Source organism: Salvelinus namaycush, chromosome 8, assembly GCF_016432855.1.
Source record: "Salvelinus namaycush isolate Seneca chromosome 8, SaNama_1.0, whole genome shotgun sequence".
Taxonomy (NCBI): domain Eukaryota; kingdom Metazoa; phylum Chordata; class Actinopteri; order Salmoniformes; family Salmonidae; genus Salvelinus; species Salvelinus namaycush.
In genome coordinates, this window is record NC_052314.1 from 56,711,634 (window position 1) to 56,733,332 (window position 21,699).

The 21,699-nt window shown below is 46.8% G+C and overlaps 1 protein-coding gene across 1 annotated transcript in view; it reads left to right on the forward strand.

Moving 5' to 3' along the window:
• Window positions 1–21,699, forward strand: part of LOC120052882 (palmitoyltransferase ZDHHC5-B-like) — a 45,113-nt gene that overhangs the window by 18,858 nt on the left and 4,556 nt on the right. Inside the window, exons 2-10 of the mRNA XM_039000079.1 lie at window positions 468–3,353; window positions 5,152–5,273; window positions 8,246–8,403; window positions 9,955–10,127; window positions 10,473–10,575; window positions 12,991–13,082; window positions 13,767–13,893; window positions 14,152–14,272; window positions 16,991–17,103. Coding sequence (XP_038856007.1) covers window positions 3,205–3,353; window positions 5,152–5,273; window positions 8,246–8,403; window positions 9,955–10,127; window positions 10,473–10,575; window positions 12,991–13,082; window positions 13,767–13,893; window positions 14,152–14,272; window positions 16,991–17,103 — 1,158 coding nt within the window. The 5' untranslated portion in view covers window positions 468–3,204. The remainder of the gene's footprint in view (window positions 1–467; window positions 3,354–5,151; window positions 5,274–8,245; window positions 8,404–9,954; window positions 10,128–10,472; window positions 10,576–12,990; window positions 13,083–13,766; window positions 13,894–14,151; window positions 14,273–16,990; window positions 17,104–21,699) is intronic.

A 21,699-nucleotide genomic window follows, 5' to 3' on the forward strand; every position in this document is an offset into this window, starting at 1 on the left:
ACTCTTTCAGATGAATCCCTGGAGGGCTAACGGAATGTCTGCCAGACCCAATCACACACCTTGTTTTTATGGATTCGTTTTTTTAGGAACCAGAATGATTGCTGGCCGAGAACATTATATATATATATATTGCCCACAGACGCACTCACGGTTGACGGACTCACTCGCGCGCTCACACACACAGTGACAACAGCAGATAACTTCCACAGCAGAAGCCAGGTGAACAACCGACGCATTCCTGCTAGACTAGTTGGTGCTCGACATTGAATGCTGTTTGTTTACGATGAAGTCCCATACATAGAGTTGGCTGTGGTTCACGATGGCGCTAAAGACGTGTATCTCTCTCCCCCACGCTTTTCCTCTCCCTCTCTTTCCCCTCTCTCTTATTCCCACCCTCCCCTCTCTCTCTCCCCATCCCTCTCTCTCATCTGTCTCTCTCCCCACTCTCCTCCTCTCCGTCCCTATAGGAGCTGTGTCCCAGCAGACGTCTAGAGGCCGTGCGCCAGACGTATCTGACTAAAGAGAGGAGGATCACCAGTGACACGCCAGCGGGAGTGGAGAGAAAAGAAAGACCGTGCCTATTGGAAAACCTGTTGGATTTAAACTCTTTTTTTTATTACAGATTATCACATTGCTCTCCTAACTGCCACACTCCCCCTTTACACACACACACACATACACACACACACACACACACGCAGAATCACACACACTCCTCTAGAAGTAGCCCTAGAGAGTCACATAAACATCTCACAGTCACTCAGACACGCCCTCCGAGACCCAGAGTTGCTTTCCAGGGGTCGTAGTGGGAGGGTGTGCCCCCCCCCCCCCCTCTCGGTGCACTCCGCTGGGGGACGGAAGTAGAGGAATGGCCCTGGGGGAATGGGAATGGCTGGCTGGCTGCCTCGCTCAGTGAGACGGCGGCTTATGTAACTAACGGCCCTCCTCATCCTCCTCTCCTTGGCTAGCTAACACAGCTGGGCCTTGGGTGTCTACAGACACTGGGGAGGAGCTCTTCATCAACCTCCATTAGGGAGATTCAGCTTCCAGCTTCTAATCTTCAGGCCCTTCCTCTCTGGGCTCAATTTCACATTGCTTTTATTTTTAAATATTTTTGTTTTTGTTTTTCTTTAACCATTTTTCAGGAGGATCTTTCAGGGTGTTTTGGATATGCGCCCCCTCACGGACTACTGCAGGTTACAGGGACACACACAATTTGACCTGCGTACACGTCTTCTTCCACCCACACCTGTAGCAGGTGGGATCGACCTCTGAGGCTTCCCGCTCGTCTCCCGTTGGCTCAGGGATGCCCCGACCAGGAAGAACAAAGTCTGAGCGTCCGCCTACGAGCACATTGGCGTTTTGAAGACGCTGTTTTGGACCCGAAGGGACGGCCATTTTTATTTAGTGAGGAAACTCCTTGACTTCCAGAGCAGCGACAGGACTGCTCGATATTAGTCTCCGCTGATTTGTCGCTCTTGTTCTGATGATGTTTTGTTTTTCCCGTCTCCTCTGAGGATTGAGCCAGCCAGGGAGCAGAATACACAGAGACACGAATCCCACTTGGATACAATCAAAGGCCATTTTGCTCTCCTTTTCTCTCTCTCTCTCTCTTTTTCTCTCTCTCTCTCTTTTTCTCTCTCTCTCTCACTCTCCCCCCCTTTGTTTACCCGTTTACACATTAGACCAGCTACAGTGATACCTTTCCATCGAGGCAGAAAATAAACTGTTAAGTTGCGATCTTTTTACGTCTTGACCCGCGTCAAATCCCCAAAAAAACCTTGCAATCGATCTCTACCTCTCGATCGCTCCATCCCCTTTTGACAACATCTGTGTCCGAGCCAAATTCATACTCAGTCGGTCTATACCACAGACAGAATAGGGTACAGACCCGAACAGGCTACAGACTGAACCGTACAATCTACAGACGGAAGCAATCTGTCATCTTCGTCTGGAAGGGGAGAAGGTTATTGGGTCTGAATGTCATTGAACTGAACCAGAGGTCGTTGAAATCTTAAGTTATTGATGCGGGCTTTCATTGAACAGGGAACGTATAGCAGGTCAACCGAAGCGATCTGCCTCATCCTCTGTACCTAACTGACATTTTGATCCCTCAAAGTTTTTTATTTTTTTTATTTTACCGTTTATGAGTCTAAGGACTAGATGAGAGTGAGATTGTAATGAATAAAGAAGAAATGTACGTTTTTAAAACGGCTTCACCAAATCATATACATTCTGCTTTACTGAGACATCCTACTTCTTTTCTTTAGAAAAGGGAGGGTCCAGGATTTTTCTAAACCACACCGACACAATCAAGCCATATCACAGCTTTTATTTTTTATTGCACAATTTTATTTTTGTATCGTACAATCACTACGCCTTCAATTAAGTTATTTACCTCTCGCAACGCGCACATTTCTTGAAATTCCTTTTAAAAATGTCAAGATATTTACCCAAATCCGCTGTAAGGAACCATTGTTAAAGACGAAAAGAGAAACCAAGCAATTTAAAAGTATCGGCCCATAATTGAGCACAACTTGTCGTCGTCCTCCAATATAAGCTCGATCTTATGAGAACACGTCTTTTAAATAGTGGCTCTGTTTAGCTTCATGTTCCAGTCTACTTTTATGTTGACCTGTGTGTTGTCCGGAGGACAACAAAACAAAAGGCCTTCTAGTGGAGTCTCTTTAAGCCTTTAGCTGTCAGAGTCCATCTCAATCAAATCCCCCCCCCCCCCCATCTGTTTTATCTCCCCCTTTCAAATACCCTCTATCTCTGTCTTATCTCCCCCTTTCAAATACCCTCTATCTCTGTCTTATCTCCCCCCTTTCAAATACCCTCTGTCTTATCTTACCCCCTCCTCTCAGACAAGGCCGAAGGTCAAGTCGAATAGACGTCCCACAACTTGAAGCAAAAGGACAGAGTTGTTTTATGAACACGCGGTTTAGGGAGGGCCGCTCTACCCTTTCTTTCTCTTCATCCCCCTCTTTCCGGTGAACATGCAGAGGCGTGGGTCTTCTCTCGCCCTGGTCCGATTGAGAAGGGGACTCCTCTACCTCCCTCTCTAACCCCGTCAATCCCTCTCCCTCTCTCTCTGCCCTTTCTCTTAATCTCTCCCTCTTTATCTATAATCCATCCACACACCCCAGACAAATCCCCCTCCCTTCCCTCCCTGAGTAATCCCCTCCCCTCTCCCCCTGTGTGATGCCGGGCAGCAGTAAGAGTGGGGGTGTGGGTGGCCTCCCCTCGCCCCCCCACACCCCGTCCCGGCCACTTCGCCCGTCCCGCTACGTGCCCGTGTCGGCGGCGACGGCCTTCCTGGTGGGATCCACCACGCTCTTCTTCTGCTTCACGTGAGTATGACCAAACCACACACTCATACACACGTCATACACAGACGCTCTAACGCACAGCGTGTACACGTCCTACACAAGTCTCTCACACACACACACACACACACACACACACACACACACACAAGACCGTCTCCTCAAACACACCCACACCTTTACATAAACACTGCTATCACCACACACACCCTCACTTGGTTTGTTCTCTGCCTGTCTAGAAAGACACTCACATGCACATCAGTCCTCACACACCAGTCCCCTACGGCCTGTGGTGCGACAGTTATTGAGTAGTGCACCATCAGTCAACCCCTGGCAATGGGACGGGGCAGAGCAACGTCAGACGTAAAGACACGCACTCCTCTCTCTACTCAACATGCTCCTCAGCTCTCTCTCTCTACTCAACATGTTCCTCAGCTCTCTCTCTCTCTCTACTCAATATGTTCCTCAGCTCTCTCTCTCTCTCTACTCAATATGCTCCTCAGCTCTCTCTCTCTCTCTACTCAATATGCTCCTCAGCTCTCTCTCTCTACTCAATATGCTCCTCAGCTCTCTCTCTCTCTCTACTCAATATGCTCCTCAGCTCTCTCTCTCTACTCAATATGCTCCTCAGCTCTCTCTCTCTACTCAATATGCTCCTCAGCTCTCTCTCTCTACTCAATATGCTCCTCAGCTCTCTCGCTCTCTCTGCTCTCTCTCTCTCTACTCAACATGCTCCTCAGCTCTCTCTCTCTACTCAACATGCTCCTCAGCTCTCTCTCTACTCAACATGCTCCTCAGCTCTCTCTCTCTACTCAACATGCTCCTCAGCTCTCTCTCTCTACTCAATATGCTCCTCAGCTCTCTCTCTCTGCTCTCTTTCTCTCTACTCAACATGCTCCTCAGCTTTCTCTCACTCTCACACACACACACACACATACACACACATTGAGTGTGTGACGGTAGTAGTGCAGAGTAGGATAGACAGGACAGATCAACGTCAGGGTGTGTGTGTGTGGAGGTCGTCTCCTGTCAGTGTGTCTGGAGCGGCCTGTCAGTTCATAGCTCTACTCCAGATAACAACAACCACCACCACCATGCTGGAATAGAGGGAAAATAGGCCAGCATCTGTCACCCTTAATAAAGAGCTGTCCTTCTCTCGCTCTCTCTCTGTCCCTCTCTCTTTTTTCTCTCTCTGTCCCTGTCCTTCTATATCTATCTCATCCTCTCTCTCTTTCCCCTCGCTCTTTTTTTGCTATCCGTCTCCCTCTGAATATGCTCAACTCGGTTTAATCAGAAAGTGCTTTATTCACTAGACAAATGCAGTCTTTGCTAAACCTAGCGTGAACTCTCTCTCTTTCAGGGTGTTGGCCCGTTGTCCATGCGACATGCGGGTCACCCCATTCCCATGGCAATGCGACAAGCTGTTCCTAAACAGATACTGTTGACAATTTTGCTCCTGTCGTGCCACTGCCCTCCCTGTCAAAGACACAGTTTTAAAGGGCCACTCCTTCATTAAAACATTTCTTTACACCAAAAAAAACACAACGAAATGGCAGCCCTGCCACTTGGTTTGCTATGAAGCTGAAAGATGGGGCAGGACGAATGTATCCCCTCTCAAATTCATAGATGGAGCTTACTGTCAACAATGCTACCGTGATATTCCTTCCTTTTACTGAGGTGTTCAGAGGCAACGGGGGCATTGCTGTGGTTCTTGTTATGAGTAAAGACAATTGATCTAACTCCCCCCCCCCCCCCCCCCCCCCCCCCCCCCCCCCCCCCCCCCCCCCCCCACTCTCGTCTTCTCCCTCCCTCACTCTTTCAGGTGTCCATGGCTGTCGGAGCAGTTCTCGGTTGCCGTGCCGATCTACAACTGTGTCATCTTCCTGTTCGTCCTTGCCAACTTCTGCATGGCCACCTTCATGGACCCGGGCATCTTCCCCAGAGGTGTGTGTGTGTGTGTTGCACAGATGTATAACAACACCAGCCTCTTCCATCTCATGCTCTCTGCAAACTCTCTGTATGACTGTCTACTGCCAATGCAGTGTAGTATAGTATTGAGGTGTGTGTTCATGCTGGTCTAGTAAGGGGGTGTGTGTGTGTTCATGCTGATCTAGTAAGGGGATGTGTGTGTGTGTTCATGCTGGTCTAGTAAGGGGATGTGTGTGTGTTCATTCTGATCTAGTAAGGGGGGATGTGTGTGTGTGTTCATGCTGATCTAGTAAGGGGGGATGTGTGTGTGTGTGTTCATGCTGGTCTAGTAAGGGGATGTGTGTGTTCATGCTGGTCTAGTAAGGGGATGTGTGTGTGTTCATGCTGGTCTAGTAAGGGGATGTGTGTGTGTTCATGCTGGTCTAGTAAGGGGATGTGTGTGTGTTCATTCTGATCTAGTAAGGGGGGATGTGTGTGTGTGTTCATGCTGATCTAGTAAGGGGGGATGTGTGTGTGTGTTCATGCTGATCTAGTAAGGGGGGATGTGTGTGTGTGTTCATGCTGATCTAGTAAGGGGGGATGTGTGTGTGTGTTCATGCTGGTCTAGTAAGGGGATGTGTGTGTTCATGCTGGTCTAGTAAGGGGATGTGTGTGTGTGTGTTCATGCTGGTCTAGTAAGGGGATGTGTGTGTTCATGCTGGTCTAGTAAGGGGATGTGTGTGTTCATGCTGGTCTAGTAAGGGGATGTGTGGGTGTTCATGCTGGTCTAGTAAGGGGATGTGTGGGTGTTCATGCTGGTCTAGTAAGGGGATGTGTGTGTTCATGCTGGTCTAGTAAGGGGATGTGTGGGTGTTCATGCTGGTCTAGTAAGGGGATGTGTGTGTGTTCATGCTGGTCTAGTAAGGGTGTGTGTGTGTGTGTGTGTGTGTGTGTATTCATGCTGGTCTAGTAAGGGAGTGTGTGTGTGTATTTATGCTGGTCTAGTAAGGGGGTGTGTGTGTGTATTCATGCTGATCTAGTAAAGGTGTTTGTGTGTGTGTGTGTGTTCATGCTGATCTAGTAAGGGTGTGTGTGTGTGTGTGTGTGTGTGTGTGTGTGTGTGTGTGTGTGTGTGTGTGTGTGTGTGTGTGTGTGTGTGTGTATTCATGCTGATCTAGTAAGGGTGTGTGTGTGTGTGTGTGTATTCATGCTGATCTAGTAAGGGTGTGTGTGTGTATTCATGCTGATCTAGTAAGGGTGTGTGTGTGTATTCATGCTGATCTAGTAAGGGTGTGTGTGTGTATTCATGCTGATCTTGTAAGGGTGTGTGTGTGTTTTATGCTGATCTAGTAAGGGTGTGTGTGTGTTTTATGCTGATCTAGTAAGGGTGTGTGTGTGTTTTATGCTGATCTAGTAAGGGTGTGTGTGTGTGTTCATGCTGATCTAGTAAGGGTGTGTGTGTGTGTGTGTGTGTGTGTGTGTTCATGCTGATCTAGTAAGGGGGTTTGTGTCTATTCATGCTGATCTAGTAAGGGTGTGTGTGTCTATTCATGCTAATCTAGTAAGGGTGTGTGTGTGTATTCATGCTGATCTAGTAAGGGGGTGTGTGTGTATTCATGCTGATCTAGTAAGGGTGTGTGTGTGTGTGTGTGTGTGTGTGTGTGTGTGTGTGTGTGTGTGTGTGTGTGTGTGTGTGTGTGTGTGTGTGTGTGTGTGTGTGTGTGTGTGTGTATTCATGCTGATCTAGTAAGGGTGTGTGTGTGTGTGTGTGTGTATTCATGCTGATCTAGTAAGGGTGTGTGTATTTATGCTGATCTAGTAAGGGTGTGTGTGTATTCATGCTGATCTGGTAAGGGTGTGTGTGTGTGTGTGTGTGTGTGTGTGTGTGTATATTCATGCTGATCTAGTAAGGGGGTGTGTGTGTGTTTTATGCTGATCTAGTAAGGGTGTGTGTGTTTTATGCTGATCTAGTAAGGGTGTGTGTTCATGCTGATCTAGTAAGGGTGTGTGTGTGTGTGTGTGTGTGTGTGTGTGTGTGTGTGTGTGTGTGTGTGTGTGTGTGTGTGTGTTCATGCTGATCTAGTAAGGGGGTGTGTGTCTATTCATGCTGATCTAGTAAGGGTGTGTGTGTCTATTCATGCTGATCTAGTAAGGGTGTGTGTGTCTATTCATGCTAATCTAGTAAGGGTGTGTGTGTGTATTCATGCTGATCTAGTAAGGGTGTGTGTGTGTTCATGCTGATCTAGTAAGGGTGTGTGTGTCTATTCATGCTAATCTAGTAAGGATGTGTGTGTGTGTATTCATGCTGATCTAGTAAGGGGGTGTGTGTGTATTCATGCTGATCTAGTAAGGGTGTGTGTGTGTGTGTGTGTGTGTGTGTGTGTGTGTGTGTGTGTGTGTGTGTGTGTGTGTGTGTGTGTGTGTGTGTGTATTCATGCTGATCTAGTAAGGGTGTGTGTGTGTGTGTGTGTGTATTCATGCTGATCTAGTAAGGGTGTGTGTATTCATGCTGATCTAGTAAGGGTGTGTGTGTGTGTGTGTGTGTGTGTGTGTGTGTGTATATTCATGCTGATCTAGTAAGGGGGTGTGTGTGTGTTTTATGCTGATCTAGTAAGGGTGTGTGTGTTTTATGCTGATCTAGTAAGGGTGTGTGTTCATGCTGATCTAGTAAGGGTGTGTGTGTGTGTGTGTGTGTGTGTGTTCATGCTGATCTAGTAAGGGGGTGTGTGTCTATTCATGCTGATCTAGTAAGGGTGTGTGTGTCTATTCATGCTAATCTAGTAAGGGTGTGTGTGTGTATTCATGCTGATCTAGTAAGGGTGTGTGTGTGTTCATGCTGATCTAGTAAGGGGGTGTGTGTGTATATTCATGCTGATCTAGTAAGGGTGTGTGTGTGTATATTCATGCTGATCTAGTAAGGGGGGGTGTGTGAGTGTGTGTTTATGCTGATCTAATAAGGGGGGGTGTTCATGCTAGTGTATTAACAGTGTGTGTGTGGGTTGCTCCAGCGGATGAGGATGAGGACAAGGAGGATGATTTCCGCGCTCCGCTCTATAAGACGGTGGAGATCCGAGGCATCCAGGTCAGGATGAAATGGTGTTCCACCTGCCGCTTCTACAGACCGCCCCGCTGCTCACACTGCTCCGTGTGTGACAACTGTGTGGAGGTACGCGCACACACACACCGTCTCACATCAACATACAGCTGGACAGCGTCATCTCTGTCATCACGCACCCTCTAAAGCAGGGCTCTCCAACCCTGTTCCTGTTCCTGGAGAGAGAGCGTCCTGTAGGTTTTCACTCCAACCCTAATGTAGCACACCTGATTCTAAGAATTAGCTGGTTAAAAGCCGATTCATGGTTATTTACAACTGGGGTTGGATTGAGAAACTACAAGGGTCTCCAGGAGCATGGTTGGAGTTAACCTACAGGGAGGTAGTTCTCCAGGAGCAGGGTTGGAGTTAACCTACAGGAAGGTAGTTCTCCAGGAGCATGGTTGGAGTTAACCTACAGGAAGGTAGTTCTCCAGGAGCAGGGTTGGAGTTAACCTACAGGGAGGTAGTTCTCCAGGAGCAGGGTTGGAGTTAACCTACAGGAAGGTAGTTCTCCAGGAGCAGGGTTGGAGTTAACCTACAGGAAGGTAGTTCTCCAGGAGCAGGGTTGGAGTTAACCTACAGGGAGGTAGTTCTCCAGGAGCAGGGTTGGAGTTAACCTACAGGAAGGTAGTTCTCCAGGAGCAGGGTTGGAGTTAACCTACAGGAAGGTAGTTCTCCAGGAGCAGGGTTGGAGTTAACCTACAGGGAGGTAGTTCTCCAGGAGCAGGGTTGGAGTTAACCTACAGGGAGGTAGTTCTCCAGGAGCAGGGTTGGAGTTAACCTACAGGAAGGTAGTTCTCCAGGAGCAGGGTTGGAGTTAACCTACAGGAAGGTAGTTCTCCAGGAGCATGGTTGGAGTTAACCTACAGGAAGGTAGTTCTCCAGGAGCAGGGTTGGAGTTAACCTACAGGAAGGTAGTTCTCCAGGAGCATGGTTGGAGTTAACCTACAGGAAGGTAGTTCTCCAGGAGCATGGTTGGAGTTAACCTACAGGAAGGTAGTTCTCCAGGAGCATGGTTGGAGTTAACCTACAGGAAGGTAGTTCTCCAGGAGCATGGTTGGAGTTAACCTACAGGAAGGTAGTTCTCCAGGAGCATGGTTGGAGTTAACCTACAGGAAGGTAGTTCTCCAGGAGCATGGTTGGAGTTAACCAAAGGAAGGTAGTTCTCCAGGAGCATGGTTGGAGTTAACCTACAGGAAGGTAGTTCTCCAGGAACAGGGTTGGAGTTAACCTACAGGAAGGTAGTTCTCCAGGAGCATGGTTGGAGAGATGCCTTTGAACAAACCTCTGTTGGAATGAGCCCCCCCCCCCCCGGGATTCAACCCCTGTTATTATAGGCCAATATAATAGCATCCACTATCCTATGGGACCAGAGAGGCGTTTCTTGGGGGGCGCCCGAGAAACGAAGAGTCGGACGCTCTTGCGTAAAGCTCTCGTCCTATCCAAGTAAAAGTGCCAACACGCATAATGGACACAATCGGTGAAGACTCACTTCTTCTGTCAGTGTCACACACAAACATACGCCAACACAAAATCTCCCACTGTCCCTTTTTAACTTTGTACAAACGGCTCTAACTCTCCCTTTGCTCCTGTCCCCGTCCCTCTCTCTCTCCCCCCCTCCAGGACTTTGACCACCACTGCCCGTGGGTGAACAACTGTATCGGCCGGAGGAACTACCGTTACTTCTTCCTATTCCTGCTGTCCCTGACGGTCCACATCATGGGAGTGTTTGGCTTCGGCCTGCTCTACGTCCTCTACCACACACAGCAGCTGGACAGGGTCCACTCTGCCGTCACGTATCCTGTACACGGGTGTCGGAATGTCCTGAAAGCCAGGAGTCTGGGTTTTGGGGGGGGTTATGGAGTGTGTGTGTGTTTTGGGAGGGGTAGGGTGTTTGCGTGTGTGTTTTTGTGAGAGGGTGTGGTTGGATGTATAGGTTGGTTCGTGTGTGTGTTTTGGGGTGGTAGATTACTGTGTTTCCATCTGTCGGACGGCGTGCTTCTATGAGTGTTTAATTTTCAACACATGTGGGAAGTGTTAGCCTAGTGCACTATGTAAGGAATAGGGACGGCATTTGGGACGCAGCCCTAAGAGTGTGTTAGTTGGTGTCTCTGTTCTCTCCTTAACCGCTGGTCTCTCAGTATGGCAGTGATGTGTGTGGCTGGTCTCTTCTTCATCCCGGTGGCTGGTCTCACTGGCTTCCACATGGTACTGGTGGCCCGGGGACGGACCACCAACGAACAGGTACAACACACACACATACAAAAACACCAGGAATGAACCACCAACGAACAGGTACAACTGTAGTTTTCAAAGTACTTTTACCTCTATCAGAAATGTCCTAATGGCCAAGAAGCTGGAACAAAAGCTGGCAGCCAGAGTTTAATTTGAGCCGGATCCTACCGGAAACAGGATCCAACACCTCTCTGTTTTGGACTGTTTCGGTCCGGAACCTATTTGGCCGGATCCGGTATCTCCTTGTGGCTCAAAAAAAGAAATGTCACTTTTTGCAATGTAAAAATGTGAATAAGGGCAGTCAAAGTTCATTCGAGTTGCCTCTTGGTGAATTGTCCTCCTGTAACCTATGTTTGAGACCAACGCGTGGCCATGGCTGTATGAGTAGCACGCTTGTAACTCTCGCAGAACTAGAATGAGAGTCACTTTCAAAGATCTCTCTCTGCTCTACTAGACATGAGCCTGCAACTCTCATCTCTCCAGAGTTGCACTTCATCATTTATTTATAGAACCATAGCAAAGGGTTCTGGAGGAGCTGCAGCACCCCTCATAAATTGAAATACATTAGCCAAAGTTATAGCGTTACTGCTGTTTGTCAGAAATAAAGGAAATCATTCAGAATAGCCTACTACACCACGAGAAGGCCTAGAATTTAGCCACAGAGGATCAGTAGCTTCTTTAAAACGATGACCCAGCTGTGGATTGAGTGTAGCCCCAATAACAAGACACAGCCTACAGTCGGGAACGCACGGCAAATCGGTCAGTGAACAGCATGCCAGACAATACAGGTTGGAAAGCAAATGGTTCCTGCTGTAAAAAGACAATACTCTGATCTGTGCTGTAGGCGAACAAAATATTTGATCAACTTCCAAATATTGTTTTACAAAGTAAAATGAGTGAGGGGTAGGCTTTTGGCACCGATGCGTCGGCCATCGCCGGGCGAGAGAGCTGCGCATCATCGGGTGAGTCAGTGAAACTGGACTATAATTTCCTCCTACGATATGCGTCTCCACACACCTAGACCTCCAGGCTATTGATGGATTCAAGACCAGGTCGTTTGTATTGATCTTAAGAGTCTCAGTTTGTGAGTGTCAAAAGTAGCCTGTCATTTCATTTGAGCGGTGCTAAAACAAATTCTGCCGGTCTCCAGTCATGTCAAATGATGTCGACTTGCATGAAATGCGTTTTTATGAAAGGCCATATTTTCCCCCGGACCCGAGGCTACTAAAAAAAAATTCCCCAATGTGTGCACCTTCTGTAAGTTCCTCTACTCTACTGCTCGTTGCCACTGCACAAATCAAATCACATTTTATCGGTCACATACAAGTGTTTCGCAGATGTTATTGCGGGCGTAGCGAAATGCTTGTGTTTCTAGCTCCAACGGTGCAGTAATATATCGAACAACTTCACAACAATGCGACGATATGCATGCAATGCTTTCTTTTAAAGTAGATTAATTTTTTTATTATGCGATCCGGTAGCTCAGAGCTCCACAGGTCAGCACCCCCCCCCTTTCGCGCTCACATTTTGTTCCGGCACCTCCCGATTTACAAATGAAGCATTGCTGGCTGCCCCCCTGGACTAGAATTTGCTCTGCCATTGCAAAGAGGAGCTGTCATCACATAAATAATGAGCGATATGCTTAACCCCCCAAAAAAACTGCATACCCCTTGAGAACAGAGACAGAGATCAACATTAAATCAAATCAAAGTTTATTGGTCACGTACGCAGGATACAGCGGGCGTAAACAGTGCAATGACATGCTTACAGAAGAGGCGTTGTTGCCTTATTCATGCCCATTCTTCTCCTTGAAGAGCTACGTAGACCCCTTGTTAGCATCAGATCCAACACTCCGCCCGACCCATCCCAAACAATCACACCCTCTTATCTGATGTGTTTTTTTCTGCCAAGCACCTCGTTGTTGTTGTCTGAGAACTAAACCGCTGGTGTGCGTTTGTGTTGACCTCCAAAACATTTCATCTCTACAACGGCCCCATGATAATCCTCGAAAATGTGACCCCCCCCCCCCCCCCCCCCCACCACTATCCCTCCCTCCGTCCCGGTCTCCCTCCGTCCCTGTCTCCCTTCATCCTTCCCCTGAATGAAAACATACAGGTCATAATCTCATCACGGAGAGAGAATAATCCTCTGTCTTCCTCTCCCTCATCCCTCCCTTCATTTATCTCCCTCTTTTATATGACGCTCCATGTTAGATGTCTACACTTTAAATATGTTGCATTGATGAATGGAGGATGTCTTGAGGGGAATTAATAACCTACTATTCTTTTTTATCTTCTCTATCATTCTCTCGCTCTTTCTTTCTCCATTTGTGCTCTTTCTCTCCTGTCTCTTTCTCTCCATCGCCTGTCTCTCTCTCTCTCCTGTCTTTTTCTCTCTCTTTCTCCATCTCTCTCTCTCCCCTAGGTGACGGGGAAGTTTAGGGGAGGAGTGAACCCTTTCACTAATGGCTGTTGGAAGAACGTTTCTCACGTGCTCTGCAGCTCCCAAGCGCCCAGGTCTCTCTCTCTCTCTCTCTCTCATCATTGTCTATGGTTTTACAGTATGTTAATAGTGTAGATCTGGTTGCATCACTATCGGTTCAAACAGTGTTTTGAGCTGCAGTCATCCCTGCATGCTATTAGGGGTTTGACTGATGACTGAGACTAGGTCCTCTTAGAGCTGGATAGAGGACTCCAGATGGATACAAGGGCTTCCGCCTTTTTTAAAGTACTCAACCTGGGTGGGATTTGCTATGGGTTGGGAGCAATCAGCCAATGACCAGAGCGTAGTTTTTTTTCCAAATTGGGTTGCCTTTAGTTGAAAATGGGGTTAAAGAAAGAACACTGGCATCTAGTGGCCACAATAACTGAGTTGGTTCAGGGCCCCAGCACTGCAGGTGGCGATAAATCACCAATATTATCTTTATGCTTTTTTTCAAATGACAAATAAGAAAAGTGACTACTTTTAAATGGAGATGCCGTCACAGGCACCATAATGGCACAGATACGAAGATGAGTCCTCTATCTCAATGGGTCCTCTTCATCCTCCTCATCTTCTTCTTGCTCTCCCTCGTCCGTTCCTTCTCTTACTACTCTTTCTCCCTCCTGTCCCTCCCCCTCTCCATCAGCTACCCTCTTCTCACCCTCCTCCTCTTCCTCCTTGTCCTTTTAATAACACGATTTTGATTTGGTCTTCATCAGGTACCTGGGGAGGAAGAGGAAGCCTCACAGTGTGGTTGTCCAGCCTCCGTTCCTCCGGCCACAGCTCACTGACACCCAGCTGGCCGCCAAGGTCCTCGACAACGGTATCCACGGAGACCTCCACCGGGTATGACGCGACAAAGACCCACGTACCCGCTCGCTTACGTGCATGACAGACGCATTTACACATGCGCGCGCACACACACACACGATCTGTATGTTCATTGCTCCTTTTTGCTCTCAGCATTGTGAGTGGTTAATACTCTCCAGTTTCCACTCTGTCACTACACTGGGCTGTACAGACTGACATTTATTCTATTAAATGTCATTCATTTTCTCTGTTTGCTTCCCTCTCTCTCTCTCTCTCCCCCTCCCTCTCTCTCAGTCTAAGAGTAGTCTGGAGATGATGGAGAGCCAGTCGTGCGATGCGGAGCCCCCTCCTCCTCCCAAACCGGAGCTCAGGTACCCCGCCCTGTCCAGAGGCCACCAGGGACAACACACAGAGGGTACGTTCACCAGAGTTGTTCTCAGAGTTGTACTTGTACCCGTCAGTAGAGGATGCCTGGTTATTCTTTAAAAATGCCTTCCTCACCATCTTAAATAAGCATGCCCCATTCAAGAAATGTAGAACCAGGAACAGATACAGCCCTTGGGTCTCTCCAGACCTGACTGCCCTTAACCAACACAACAACATCCTGTGGCGTTCTGCATTAGCATCGAACAGCCCCCGTGAAATGCAACTTTTCAGGGAAGTTAGAAACCAATCTTTTCTAACAGGCAGTTAGAAAATCCAAGGCTATCTTTTTCAAGCAGAAATGTGCTTCCTGCGAAACAAACTCAAAAAAGTTCTGGGACATTGTAAAGTCCATGGAGAATAAGAGCACCTCCTCCCAGCTGCCCACTGCACTGAGGATAGGAAACTCTGTCACCACCGATAAATCCACTATAATTGAGAATTTCAATAAGCATTTTTCTACGGCTGGCCATGCTTTCCACCTGGCTACCCCTACCCCGGTCAACAGCACTGCACCCCCCACAGCAACTCGCCCAAGCCTTCCCCATTTCTCCTTCTCCCAAATCCAGTCAGCTGATATTCTGAAAGAGCTGCAAAATCTGGACCCCCACAAATCAGCCGGGCTAGACAATCTGGACCCTTTCTTTCTAAAATTATCTGCCGAAATTGTTGCAACCCCTATTACTAGCCTGTTCAACCTCTCTTTCGTGTCGTCTGAGATTCCCAAAGATTGGAAAGCAGCTGCGGTCATCCCCCTCTTCAAAGGTATATATCTATCCTACCCTGCTATATCTATCCTACCCTGCCTTTCTAAGGTCTTCGAAAGCCAAGTTAACAAACAGATCACCGACCATTTCGAATCCCACCGTACCTTCTCCGCTATGCAATCTGATTTCAGAGCTGGTCATGGGTACACCTCAGCCACGCTCAAGGTCCTAAACGATATCTTAACCGCCATCGATTAGAAACAATACTGTGCAGCCGTATTCATTGACCTGGCCAAGGCTTTCGACTCTGTCAATCACCACATCCTCATCGGCAGACTCAACAGCCTTTGTTTCTCAAATGATTTCCTCGCCTGGTTCACCAACTACTTCTCCAACAGTGTTCAGTGTGTCAAATCTGAGAGCCTGTTGTCCGGGCCTCTGGCAGTCTCTATGGGGGTGCCACACGGTTCAATTCTTGGGCCGACTCTCTTCTCTGTATACATCAATGATGTCGCTCTTGCTGCTGGTGAGTCTCTGATCCACCTCTACGCAGACGACACCATTCTGTATACTTCTGGCCCTTCTTTGGACACTGTGTTAACAACCCTCCAGACGAGCTTCAATGCCATACAACTCTCCTTCCGTGGCCTCCAACTGCTCATAAGTACAAGTAAAACTAAATGCATGCTCTTCAACCGATCGCTGCCTGCACCTGCCAGCCCGCCTAGCATCACTACTCTGGACGGTTCTGACTTAGAATATGTGGACAACTACAAATACCTAGGTGTCTGGTTAGACTGTAAACTCTCCTTCCAGACTCACATAAAACATCTCCAATCCAAAGTTAAATCTAGAATTGGCTTCCTATTTTGCAACAAAGCATCCTTCACCCATGCTGCCAAACATACCCTAGTAAAACTGACCATCTTACCGATCCTCGACTTCGGTGATGTCATTTACAAAATAGCCTCCAACACCCTACTCAACAAATTGGATGCAGTCTATCACAGTGCCATCCGTTTTGTCACCAAAGCCCCATATACTACCCACCACTGCGACCTGTACGCTCTCGTTGGCTGGCCCTCGCTACATACCCGTCGCCAAACCCACTGGCTCCAGGTCATCTACAAGACCCTGCTAGGTAAAGTCCCGCCTTATCTCTGCTCGCTGGTCACCATAGCAGCACCCACCTGTAGCACGCGCTCCAGCAGGTATATCTCACTTGTCACCCCCAAAGCCAATTCCTCCTTTGGCCGCCTCTCCTTCCAGTTCTCTGCTGCCATTGACTGGAACGAACTACAAAAATCTCTGAAACTGGAAACACTTATCTCCCTCAAATGCTTTAAGCACCATGCTGTCAGAGCAGCTCACAGATCACTGCACCTGTACATAGCCCATCTATAAATAGCCCAAACAACTACCTCTTCCCCTACTGTATTTATTTATTTTTCTCCTTTGCACCCCAGTATTTCTACTTTGCACACTCATCTACTGTCAAATCTACCATTCCAGTGTTTTACTTGCTATATTGTATGTACTTCGCCACCATGGCCTCATTTTCTCACATTGTATATAGACTTATTTTTCTACTGTATTATTGACTGTATGTTTGTTTTACTCCATGTGTAACTCTGTTGTTATATGTGTCGAACTGCTTTGCTTTATCTTGGCCAGGTCGCAGTTGTAAATGAGAACTTGTTCTCAACTTGCCTACCTGGTTAAATAAAGGTGAAATAAATAATAAATAAAACAATTACCACACACCGTAGGAAAACGTTTTGCAATGGAAAAAGATAAGCAAGCGGTTTGCTGTTGGACATGGTCAGGTAGTCCCTCCCTGTTTGTTTCTTTCCTTCCGTTTGGTGCCTAATGAACATGACCCAGGTTGTTGCTGTGAATAAGTGTGTTATCAGTCAACTTAGCTGATGAAAGAAAATAAAGTTTACCTATGATAAATTATGTACCTGAGTTAATTTATTTGTCTCTCTTCTCCCTCTCCACAGAGAGTAGTCTTCTGAACAAAGCCCCGCCCACACCCACCATGTATAAATACAGGCCGGCCTATAGCAGTCCAGGAAAGAACCACACTGCCCTCACCCATGCCTACGCCAACCAGGTAACAAACACACACGGTCTTTAATGCCAACCAACTAGCTCACGCATAAAGTGACTGTGGAAGACTGTGTGTCTCTGTGTGAAAGAGTGTGTAAATGCTGTGCGAGGTGTGACGTTGATCAAACTACTTCGGTAACACACACATTGTTCTCTCTGACTCAGATTTATATTTTACATCTCATTGGCTGCTCGCCTGTCTGTCTTTTTAATCGTTTGATTTGTTATGATTTGTTAATGCATCTCTGTTTTTACTTGTGGCTTCTTTTCCTGCCTTTTGATTGGTTATTCAGTGGCTTTCAGTTGAACAGTATCAGTAAGTGAATGTTGGACTATTTGTCTTTTTATCTTCTTTAGTTTGAGTGTCTGTTCTTATATCTTGTTACCCAACCTTGTGTCATCTTTCAGCCGAACGCTTTCCCCACAGTGTTGTATAAAATATTCTCCCCTAGCAATTTCTAGTTGTAGAAAGATTTTGTGGAAGTTAATTAGCATTATTATTATAACATTTCTTTTGGACCTATTTTACATGTACGGTATGCTTCCTATATGTCACACAATCTGATCATAATTCACTTAAATCAATTCTGGAATCACACAGTGGACTGTCAATGGCCCAGCTGCTGTTTGACGTTTTCTCCACAAGAGGCCATCAAGGTGCACAGTCGAACAGGCAGGGCCGCACGAGCCTCCTTTGGGCTCAGTACAACTAAAACCGTGCTTGTGTCAAAAAATGGCTCCCTAACCCCTATAACAGGAATGGGCAACTGGCAGTCGCAGGCCTTTTGAAGGGATCAATAAAATAAATATTTGTATTTCTTTTTTGGGGGAACTCAGTCTGGGCCTCAACTTACTGTTGAGAGTTAGAATAGTAAACTCAGCAAAAAAAGAAACGTCCTCTCACTGTCAACTGAGTTTATTTTCAGCAAACTTAACATCTGTAAATATTTGTATGAACATAACAAGATTCAACAACTGAGACATAAACTGAACAAGTTCCACAGAGATGTGACTAACAGAAATGGAATAATGTGTCCCTGAACAAAGGGGGGGGGTCAAAATCAAAAGCAACAGTCAGTATGTGTGGCCACCAGCTGCATTAAGTACTAGAGTGCATCTCCTCCTCATAGACTGCACCAGATTTGCCAGTTCTTGCTGGGAGATGTTACCCCACTCTTCCACCAAGGCACCTGCAAGTTCCCGGACATTTCTGTGGGGAATGGCCCTAGCCCTCACCCTCCGATCCAACAGGTCCCAGACGTGCTCAATGGGTTTGAGATCCGGGCTTTCGCTGGCCACGGCAGAACAATGACATTCCTGTCTTGCAGGAAATCACGCACAGAACGAGCAGTATGGCTGGTGGCATTGTCATGCTGGAGGGTAATGTCAGGATGAGCCTGCAGGAAGGGTACCACATGATGGAGGAGGATGTCTTCCTGTAACGCACAGCATTGAGTTTGCCTGCAATGACAACAAGCTCAGTCCGATGATGCTGACACACCGCCCCAGACCATGACGGACCCTCCACCTCCAAATCGATCCCGCTCCCGAGTACAGGCCTCGGTGTAACACTCATTCCTTCGAAGATAAACGCAAATCCAACCATCACCCCTGGTGAGACAAAACTGCGACTCGTCAGTGAAGAGCACTTTTTGCCAGTCCTGTCGGGTCCAGCGACGGTGGGTTTGTGCCCATAGGCGACGTTGTTGCCGGGGATGTCTGGTGAGGACCTGCCTTACAACAGGCCTACAAGCCCTCAGTCCAGCCTCTCTCAGCCTATTGCGGACAGTCTGAGCACTGATGGAGGGATTGTGCGTTCCTGATGTAACTCGGGCAGTTGTTGTTGCCATCCTGTACCAATCCTGTGCAGGTGTTGTTACACGTGGTCTGCCACTGCGAGGACGATCACCTGTCCGTTCTGTCTCCCTGTAGCGCTGTCTTAGGCGTCTCACAGTACGGACATTGCAATTTATTGCCCTGGCCACATCTGCAGTCCTCATGCCTCCTTGCAGCATGCCTAAGGCACGTTCACGCAGATGAGCAGGGACCCTGGCTATCTTTCTTTTTGGTGTTTTTCAGATTCAGTAGAAAGGCCTCTTTAGTGTCCTAAGTTTTCATAACTGTGACCTTAATTGCCTACCGTCTGTAAGCTGTTCATTGCAAAGTGTTTACACCCTTTGCAATGAAGATCTGTGAAGTTATTTGGATTTTTACAAATGATCTTAGAAAGACAGGGTCCTGAAAAAGGGAGTTTAGAATGGACAAGGTGCAGTTTCTAAATGTGGTTGTGCATCAGCAGTTGATCTTGTCAAGTCAGTCACTGAGAGTCAGTCAATTAGCCCAACAAAAATGTTTTAGATTGCTAGGTTAGTAATGCGGCCAGGTATCTAAACTTCTTATCATAGTCGAATTACCGACCGGAGGGGCCCCATTTGACTTTTGTTACTCAGATATCATATTAAAAATGGCAAAAACCTCTCTCTGCCCCGTGGCAAAATAAGTAGAATTCAGTGGAGGCTGCTGAGGGGAGGACGGTTCCTTATAATGGCTGGAACGACGCAAATGGAATAGCATCAAACACATGGAAGCTATGTATTTGATACCGTTCCACTGATTCTGCTCCAGTCATTACCATGAGCCCGTCCTCCCCAATTGAGGTGCCACCAGCCTCCTTTAAAACTCAAGGGGGGTGCTACTAAAATCTTTTGCTCGCAATGTGGGGGGATACGCAGACCCGCGAGTCCTCGTGATGAGTTCAGATTTTCTTGTGGCCCCCTCCCCCGTCAAAGTTGCCCATCCCTGCCTTATATAATGCACTACTTTTGACCAGGTCCCCATATGGCTCTGGTCAAAAGCAGTGCACTATATAGGGAATAGGGTGCCATTTGGGACACGGAGCCATGTGTTCGAAGAGCCATGCGCTCTGTCAGGAGCAGGGAGAGAAGATAGTTGTTTTGCTCTATAAACTCTGTTATCTGTTAGCTCCAACAACATCCATTTCATTAACTCTTACTGTGTTATCTGTTAGCCCCAACAACATCCATTTCATTAACTCTTACTGTGTTATCTGTTAGCCCCAACAACATCCATTTCATTAACTCTTACTGTGTTATCTGTTAGCCCCAACAACATCCATTTCATTAACTCTTACTGTGTTATCTGTTAGCTCCAACAACATCCATTTCATTAACTCTTACTGTGTTATCTGTTAGCTCCAACAACATCCATTTCATTAACTCTTACTGTGTTATCTGTTAGCCCCAACAACATCCATTTCATTAACTCTTACTGTGTTATCTGTTAGCTCCAACAACATCCATTTCATTAACTCTTACTGTGTTATCTGTTAGCCCCAACAACATCCATTTCATTAACTCTTACTGTGTTATCTGTTAGCCCCAACAACATCCATTTCATTAACTCTTACTGTGTTATCTGTTAGCCCCAACAACATCCATTTCATTAACTCTTACTGTGTTATCTGTTAGCCCCAACAACATCCATTTCATTAACTCTTACTGTGTTATCTGTTAGCCCCAACAACATCCATTTCATTAACTCTTACTGTGTTATCTGTTAGCCCCAACAACATCCATTTCATTAACTCTTACTGTGTTATCTGTTAGCCCCAACAACATCCATTTCATTAACTCTTACTGTGTTATCTGTTAGCCCCAACAACATCCATTTCATTAACTCTTACTGTGTTATCTGTTAGCCCCAACAACATCCATTTCATTAACTCTTACTGTGTTATCTGTTAGCCCCAACAACATCCATTTCATTAACTCTTACTGTGTTATCTGTTAGCCCCAACAACATCCATTTCATTAACTCTTACTGTGTTATCTGTTAGCCCCAACAACATCCATTTCATTAACTCTTACTGTGTTATCTGTTAGCCCCAACAACATCCATTTCATTAACTCTTACTGTGTTATCTGTTAGCCCCAACAACATCCATTTCATTAACTCTTACTGTGTTATCTGTTAGCCCCAACAACATCCATTTCATTAACTCTTACTGTGTTATCTGTTAGCCCCAACAACATCCATTTCATTAACTCTTACTGTGTTATCTGTTAGCCCCAACAACATCCATTTCATTAACTCTTACTGTGTTATCTGTTAGCCCCAACAACATCCATTTCATTAACTCTTATCCTGAGTCCCAAATGGCACCCTATTCCCTATATAGAGCCCCGTGGGCCCAAAAGTAGTGCACTAAATGTGGACTAGGGTGCCATTTGAGACACAAGCTTATTGTTTCACTGGGCACACATGTGCACCCCCCCCCATCCCACAGCCATCTGGCTATATATACTGTGTGTGTGTGTTTCATTTTTTTATTAAAGGTGTGGGACTCTTCTGTCCTATGTGTTGTAAAGATAACATACTGTAACAGAAGCCATGTGGGCATTGTACAAGTTGTAGCCCTGTATATTCTTCCCCCTGCAGTAGACCCCTTGTGTATAGTGAAGCCCATGCATCTGGTCTGAAAGAGTTGTTCCCTTCCCCTATGTCTCGCCTTGTTCTTCCCACTGTGCTTTTATTGGTAGTGGTCTAGTGCTGTGTCTGTACATTTGGACATCCAATTCTC